General features: G+C 39.3%; 2 protein-coding genes across 6 annotated transcripts; one reads left to right on the forward strand and one right to left on the reverse strand.

The window, feature by feature from the left end:
- Positions 1–3,442, forward strand: LOC126590020 (E3 ubiquitin-protein ligase CCNB1IP1 homolog). 5 transcript variants are annotated; one of them, XM_050255493.1, is made up of 10 exons: positions 10–273; positions 381–535; positions 1,046–1,153; positions 1,265–1,337; positions 1,714–1,759; positions 1,876–1,906; positions 2,060–2,315; positions 2,409–2,575; positions 2,804–3,041; positions 3,114–3,442. In XM_050255493.1, the coding sequence occupies exons 3-10, from the start codon at positions 1,084–1,086 to the stop codon at positions 3,118–3,120; spliced, it is 888 nt and encodes a 295-aa protein (XP_050111450.1). In that variant the 5' UTR covers positions 10–273; positions 381–535; positions 1,046–1,083; the 3' UTR covers positions 3,121–3,442. The 5 variants fall into 5 exon arrangements, with proteins under 5 accessions (XP_050111451.1, XP_050111447.1, XP_050111450.1 ...); XM_050255489.1 differs by having other exon boundaries at positions 11–289; positions 2,774–3,041; XM_050255488.1 differs by having other exon boundaries at positions 11–273; positions 2,774–3,041.
- Positions 3,443–3,531: 89 nt separating this feature from the next.
- LOC126590019 (NADH kinase-like) lies at positions 3,532–6,547 on the reverse strand. Its single transcript, XM_050255487.1, has 5 exons — positions 6,308–6,547; positions 5,011–5,256; positions 4,796–4,876; positions 4,191–4,342; positions 3,532–4,074 (listed from the first exon to the last, which is right to left on the reverse strand). The coding sequence occupies exons 1-5, from the start codon at positions 6,398–6,400 to the stop codon at positions 3,696–3,698; spliced, it is 951 nt and encodes a 316-aa protein (XP_050111444.1). The 5' UTR covers positions 6,401–6,547; the 3' UTR covers positions 3,532–3,695.
- Positions 6,548–7,456: the final 909 nt, after the last annotated feature.

Raw genomic sequence — 7,456 nt, forward strand, 5'->3', positions numbered from 1 at the left:
TATGTTAACCCGACCCATCACTAAATTCAAAGAGTCTCTCGTTCTCACACACAAATAAAGCTCAGCGAAGCACATTGTCCCCGCCATTTCTAATTCGAATCGGAAGCCGTACGCACCAATCTTCCAAGCACCAAGAACAGTTCCCGCCAAGTCCGTTTCCAAACTGCTAGGGTTTCTCATCAGTTCTCTCTCTGCGTCCTCTTCGAATAGCTGCTGTAACTTCATCTTTCCGATTGGAAGAGGCAAAACGAACGAAGAATTTCAACTTTTGCGGTAAATCGCTTCAAAAGTATTACCACTTTGTATTTCGGATTTCAGCGCCAATCTTCTCCTCTTTTCATCTGTGATTTTCGATTACGTTTTACGTTTTGGCGTTTCAGGAAGTTTTTTGAACGAATCGGAGCACACTCCGAGAGACGGCCGAGTTGAGCGAGCGGAAAATCACAATCGGATGGTCTGTAAATTGATAGCTGAAGGATTTTCTTTGAAACCAACGGAATCAAAGCTTTGGAGCTGAATTTTGGTCAAAGTTCGCGTATACAAGTTTATAACTTCTCTTTTTACTGTTTGGTTGCTGAGAAAATGTTAAAAATCAAAGGATTTTGCGTTTATTAAGCATTGATTATTTGATATTGATGAGGAATTAATTGATTTTTTCACTTCTTTGTTTTTCTTTTCAGAAATTATGTTGTCAATGAACATGAAGCTATTTTCTTCGTCTGTATTCCTTTGGACGGATTTGATTTCAATATATTTCTCACATTTTTTATGTTCCAGTGGTTTCCTTTATTTTGATTTCAGAAAGTGGTAAAAAATGTTGAAAATGGAAAGAAAAAAAACCTATTTTCCATAGAATTTGTGTTAATATTTGCAAATGAACGCATGCCAATGATATTGCTCTTATAATTTGTAGCAAGTCTGCAATTTTTTATTACGGCACTGGAAAAAGTTTATGTTTCCTTAGTTCGTTTTGCCACAAGCCTCCCTGGTTTCTCAATTGAAACCCATAACAGAAAGCATTTAACCCATGTTTTATATCCCCTAGGTATGCCAGTGCATTAGAGTTTGTCTTTGAAGGTTGAAATGAGATGCAATGCATGTTGGCGAGAACTGGAAGGGCGAGCTGTTTCCACCACCTGTGGCCACCTTTTGTGTATCCTACGGAGAGGAAAATTTTGCGTTAACATTCGTGTAAATTAACTTTCTTGTGGAAATAGGGTTGATTGGTATATATGAATATAAATTTCCTTAACAGTTTGAAAAGGCACAGAGGATGCGGGCAAGATCCTTGGCAGTGATGGAGCGTGTCCCGTTTGTGATCAAGTGCTCTCTAAGAGGTAAGTGCCTCTAATGATCTTAGAATGTTAGCATTTTCTGGGAATCTGTATTCTTCTAGCCTTGCAATTAAGTGTGCAGGTGCACTATGCATACATGAACATAAATGAGAGGGTGTCATCTTTTATTACTAATAAGTAATATGAGAGTAACTACAGATATGCGCTGTATGGGATAACTGCCGAATACCAAATTTAGTCTGTTTCTGGCATCAATGGTTGCTGCAGAATTCTTTTTCGTGCAGCAACCAGTAAAACCATAACATGACAGTTCCTGCCACCAATTAAACTTTGTGTTTTGAATAGAAGCACTGTGGCAAACTTATTTCCTACTTACATGTAGCATCGTGCCCATCTCATTTTGCTTTCCTCTTGGCAGTCATATGAAAGCTTTTGATATCAATCCAAATGATGAATGGATAAATGTAAGCAAGTACTCACTGACTAGACCTAGCTTGTCTTCATATTTTATATTACTTTTCCTTTTGCGTTTGTAGCTTCTGTATCCTTTTGATAATGATCGGAAGATATTCTGTTTCAGATGGCCATGATTGGAGTGTCTCCACAGATATGTATCCTTTTCTATTTTCTCTGCAATCTAATAATCTGATACGGTGATTGGTGCATTTCTTATGAGGGAGTGACGAAACTAGATTAGGTTTTTATTGCATTGTATTCAATGTTTTATAAAGGGCAGGACATCTTTCCCTTGACAGTATTCCTAGTAATGAAGAGTGCACACAAAAGTGTCATGTTCTACATTGGCCAAAGGGAATTGGAAATGCAGTGCAAGATGAACAGAATGCAAGCTCAGTATCGGCAGAAATTTGAAGCAATGCAAGAAAAGTTTGGTGAGAAAATGGAACAGTTGCATGCTGCATACCAGAAAATGGCAAAGAGGTGCCAAACAATGGCGCAAGAAATTGAGAGCTTGTCCAAGGATAAGCAGGAGCTGCAGGAGAAGTTTTCAGAGAAATCCAGGTCTTGTTTTCATACCTACTGATACTAATTCCTGAGGCATATAGTCCCGTTATTGGGTCCCTCGTATAATGATTTTCTCTATTTATATACCAGACAGAAGAGAAAATTAGATGAAATGTATGATCAATTGAGGAGTGAGTACGATTCAGTTAAACGATCTGCCATCCAACCGTCGACCAATTTCTTTTCAAGAAATGAACCGGATATTTTCTCAAACCAAGCTAACATTATGATGGAAAACAGAGAAGCTGTTAGAAGAGGTAACTCTTTTCCTTCTAATGTTGCAGAAATAAATTTGTAAAGCAGTAAATAAAAACCATATGCTAACTTTTCATTTCGATAAACCTCCCAAGTTCTGGACGTTTGATGCTATAACGTGACTGATCTGAACATAATAGCTTTATTTTTTAATCTTTTGTCTCAAATATTTCCAAATCCAGTTGACTTATTTCTTGCAGATTGGTCCGTTCTTACTCCTGAAACTCCAGGGCCGAAGGAGGATATATGGCCAGCGAGACAGAATAGTTCAAACTCCGGCGGTCCTTTTGACATCTCGCTTGGCTCACCAGCAAAACAAGCTGCTATTCCAGTTGATGCTGGGAGCAGAAGGGCTGGTGCTCACCCTATGTTTGGAACCGGAGCTAGCAACCCCGCAATGACTTTACGGAACATGATACTCTCCCCAATAAAGAGGCCTCAGCTCTCCCGCCGTCCCCAGATGTTCACGTAAGTTGCAATTTTAGTTCTGCCAAGTTTACTTAGCCATCCATTCCTGAATTCTCGTGACCTGGTTTTCAGGTTCTAGGCTCGAAGTTGAGTGCTCGCTGTTTGCCGAAGGACATGCCGAATATGTTTACTATGACTGTAATTTTCTTTTTCGAAATGAAAAAGAGAATTCTCGCAGACCCTATTACGAAACAATCATATGTTGTAACAGAAAAATGCATCACTTGCGGCATCATTTGGTGTAAATATTTTCGTTTTGGGGTGAAACAGCTTCCGGTGACATGGTTATGGGCATGGACGTTGCACCCCGGAAGCTGATTTGCCTCCAACTCTTCCCCCTTCCCTCCTTCACTTGATATATTTTCCTTAGCAGATATCAATAGTACGGAATGTTTCTGGCAGGACACGTTTGTTACTTATTCGACTACAACGGCACGGTTATTTACTTGGAATGGAGAAAGTTACTCGAGTGCTAGTAAACGCGGGGATGTCAGGGTTCCAAATAATTCCAATATCGTTTCAAGTCAAATGTGTCATGATTTCTGCTCGAAATCAAAGAATCAAAACTCTACAGCCCGAACGCATGTTTACAGAAGTTCCGCAATATTCACAGCTCGTACTTACAAAAATTTATTTCTATCCAAACATCCGTCCTTACGTTTCTTCACTAATGTTCTGTAAATGGTGAGGCAAAAAAACCTTCAAAACTGGGGCCTTGGGAGATATCTCTATGACATCGCCATCCTTTATAGAATAGCAAACATGAGAACCGTCAATGTATACGACGCCCTCTTTAGACAACCACGTAGCTTCCATGGACTGACGAGATTTGATTGATCCGTGCATTAAGCTTGAGGTGTTTCCTGGTGAAATGGGCTCTCTTACCATGTACTGGAGATCCTGAGATAAGATGGGCATCGGAAATCCGCCTGCTGAGAGCATTGCAGCGGTTGATCCAGCAGCTGTTGAAACTCTGAGACCACTTGATCGAGAATGCACCAGTGGGGAACATGGCTGGTCATCCATTTTAATTCTGCTTGTAGGCGGGGAGGGAAAGTTAGATACATGTTAACTAGAGAGAAAGTTAGATACATGTTAACTACAGAAATAAGTTGAGCGTACAGCTGTGTGACCATGGAGGAAGCTTACTTGAATGAGAATCGTGAAACTGCTGCCGGACATGGATGTGCAATTAAAATATCATTAAGAGCATAAGTTGGAATCACTTCTGAGTTTACACATATGGATATCCTTGTCAATTTGGAAGGATTAGCTCGACCCTCGAGGATATTGTCCAGAACCTAAGAAAAGAAGAGGAAATCTTCTCAGAAGTTACAATACTTCAAAAGGAATTGCTACTTCGTGCTGGAAATCACCAATTTTTCTACAAATCCTTCACTCCGTATCTCCAAAACGTGTAATGATATCACATTTAAGTTGTGCGGAACAACTTCACAAGAAACGTACTTCTATGCAGCCCAACCCTAGATGCCTTCAACACCGTAGCAGGGCTTTGGCCGGCAAACAGATCTTTAAAGCGAGAGGTTACTTCGATAGAATATTCCTTACAACTAATAGGTTGATCACAGCATAAAACTTGCATTAAAGATGAATGTCAACGTCTTTCGAAATGAATGTTAGATATTTTCTCTCCTTCCAGTACTGACTGATCTTAAAGACACCCTAGAATAGAGGAGCGAAACTAGGAACTAGTCTCCGATCATCTTTAGGTTAAAATTCAAGATCAGTCTTACCTGTTCAAAGTTGTTGACCGTTGCACCGCAAAGATAGCCTGTGCTTCTATTAGCATCAAACTCATTCCTGAGCTTCTCTACCTAACCAAGGCAAAATCAGGAAGAAAGAAACAAAATATGAACTGATTACAAGCCACGATTAAGTGAAACTCAGTGAACTAATACGCCGATATAAAGACTGAACCTCTATGGCTTAGCCAAATTAAGAGACTAACCTCTTCAGGTTGTGTGGGGTCAGAATTCACTCCTAGAACTGGAACCGTGTCATCAATGAAATGGCTGCCTTGTAATAGAGTGCCATCACCCCCAACTGTAACAACAAGGTCCACATCACGGATAGGCTGGGATAGATTAGTACGTACTATAGGTTTCCACTCAACAGGCTTCTGGCGCAAAATACTCTGACACAAGTTTATTGCATCCTTGTGCACTTTTCGCCTGTTCTCCAAGTAATGTAGTACCTGCAATATTTCCAAGGGAAACTGAATTACGAGGGTGCTTTGGAAAAAGCATAATATGATGAACTAAGAAAATATGAATTACTTGTATGTCTTTGCAAAAGTTGTCAAAAGATGGAACCAAACCATCCTCCCGAAACAGCAAGACAATCAATGTCCGGAGCACTATGAGAAGAGCAAGCCTGTGACTCTCTGCTCTTCACTCGAGGCTCCATTTAAGGTGAAAATACAAAGTTTAAAGAAAATTCCCACAACCAAAGACATAGCTAGAATCGCGTTCTTGATTAATATACAAGTACAATCACAAAGCCAAACGTTATTGGTGAAACGATTTAATACCTTCAATTTCATCAACTTATTTGTCTTTTTGGGTATGGCATTTTCTCATTTACCGGGTTTTACAAGTGAAATCACAGTTCACATAAATCTATCGCAAATTCCACTTATTCCAAGAGTTTCTCAAACATCAGTTCAGCTTGTAAAAGCCTCAATCATACAAAGTACGGGCGAGAAACTAGTACCATCATAAAAATAAAAATCCCGGCCAAAGAAATACCGGAGTTTTTCTGCAAGCCCAAACACACAAATCAACCATCGTCGGCATCGTCAATCATGATACATTCATACATGATTCTATACATATATACAAAACAACATAAAATTTTAAAAGACAAATCATGGTTTACACTACAATGTCTTGAAAATTGGTAAAGGGGCGACCCAAGACAACAAGGCTCCCTACTTTGCGGGGATTGTCCTGAAAATTGGTACAAAGTACAAATCTTTTTCACCTTTCTCACTCTAATCACAGATTTCTTAAGTTCATTGATTTTTCGTTTAATAAAAAAATCAATTTTGTTCCCGAGCTTCTTTTCATTTCAAACCAAATTTATTAACTTTGGCATTTTAACAAACAGGTTGAATGCTTAAGCTGAAAATTGCAAGCGACCCATCAAAACTAGCAAGGCAAGCAGTTCGACTATGAGGGTCCACGAGAAGGACCACGATGTAGCGGACACTGAATCAGCAAGAAGCAAAAGGGGCATGGTGGTACCTGAGGGTTGGTGATGCGACACAGACCGTCTGATTGGCCGACTTGGTAAACGTCGAACGGTTTTAACAGCAGCAACAGTCTCCTCCTCGCCATTTCTCTCTCTCTCTGTATCTGAAGGGTGTGACGGTGGACCGGCCAAAGCTCCGTTTAGACTTGCATGTGGCGGAACTGTAACAGGAGGCCTCATCGAACAATTTAGGGCCTTTTTTTTTCCACTTTTTCTTGGTAACAGTCAGGGACCTAGGGTCTACTGAGCAATTTTTAAGGTCTATTTAGTATGTAGGTTTTTTTTTTTTTTTTTTGTAAGAAATTATTTTGTTTTATGCTGTGGTTTTAATGGGAAGAGATCCAAATGGGATCTCTTCCACCAAATTCGTAGGGATCTGGAGATCCGGACTCTTGAAATTTGATCAAACAACTACAAATAGGAAGCTCCACTAAAAGTTATAATAATTGTAACCGTTGGATCAAATTTCAAGGATCTGGATCTCCGGATCCCTAGGATTTGGTGGGAGAGATCCGGCTGGGATCTCTTCCTGGTTTTAATGGAAAATTGTAGTTTTTCGTTTGGATCCGGTGAATTGAAAAAAAAATTAATGGTAAAAATTAACAATGGTGTGTGAGAAGTAAAAAAATATGTATGGAAAGCACACCGTTTCGATTTCATTTTGTGTACAGTTACAAATACATTTCTTCTGCTTCCCTCTCATTATCATTCCTCAACTATTTTTTTTTTCTCTTCTTTTTCTTATGTTTTTCTTTTCTATCTCTACCAAAATTGAAAACGAAAAATTTGAATGGATGAAACATAATATAAACGTTCAACTAGCAAAACAACTAACTCGGATGGTTCGGTTCGAAACTTTGAGCTATAAACTAACAAAAACTGTACTTTTGAGACAAATCTTGTTGCAAGCAATATTCTAATTAATCTAATATAAATTGTTGCTCTAATCCAATTATGGGCCTCTTTATAAACGACTTGAATGGCGCTAATCGTCCACACTATTTACTTTTTGACACATGAAATTCGCTTAGTACTTGTTATCACTTGTTATTCCATTCCATTTCCCCGGCAAAGCCGCCATCGGCAACGATGGTTGGGGCGAGCGTTTGGTGAAACTAAAGAAATACTTTTCGAATCATATA

The sequence above is a fragment of the Malus sylvestris genome, chromosome 11 (assembly GCF_916048215.2).
Source record: "Malus sylvestris chromosome 11, drMalSylv7.2, whole genome shotgun sequence".
NCBI classification, from domain to species: Eukaryota; Viridiplantae; Streptophyta; class Magnoliopsida; order Rosales; family Rosaceae; genus Malus; species Malus sylvestris.

Excerpts from the sequence above, each read along its gene's own strand:
- LOC126590020 (XM_050255489.1), top strand. The coding sequence starts at position 1,084 with ATGAGATGCAATGCATGTTGGCGAGAACTGGAAGGGCGAGCTGTTTCC. Across the intron at positions 1,154-1,264 it reads CACCTGTGGCCACCTTTTGT|GCACAGAGGATGCGGGCAAG; the intron begins GTATCCTACGGA and ends CAGTTTGAAAAG. Across the intron at positions 1,760-1,875 it reads CAAATGATGAATGGATAAAT|ATGGCCATGATTGGAGTGTC; the intron begins GTAAGCAAGTAC and ends ATTCTGTTTCAG.
- LOC126590019 (XM_050255487.1), bottom strand. The coding sequence starts at position 6,400 with ATGGCGAGGAGGAGACTGTTGCTGCTGTTAAAACCGTTCGACGTTTAC. Across the intron at positions 4,877-5,010 it reads ACCCCACACAACCTGAAGAG|GTAGAGAAGCTCAGGAATGA; the intron begins GTTAGTCTCTTA and ends TGCCTTGGTTAG. Across the intron at positions 4,075-4,190 it reads GTTTCACGATTCTCATTCAA|AATTAAAATGGATGACCAGC; the intron begins GTAAGCTTCCTC and ends GCCTACAAGCAG.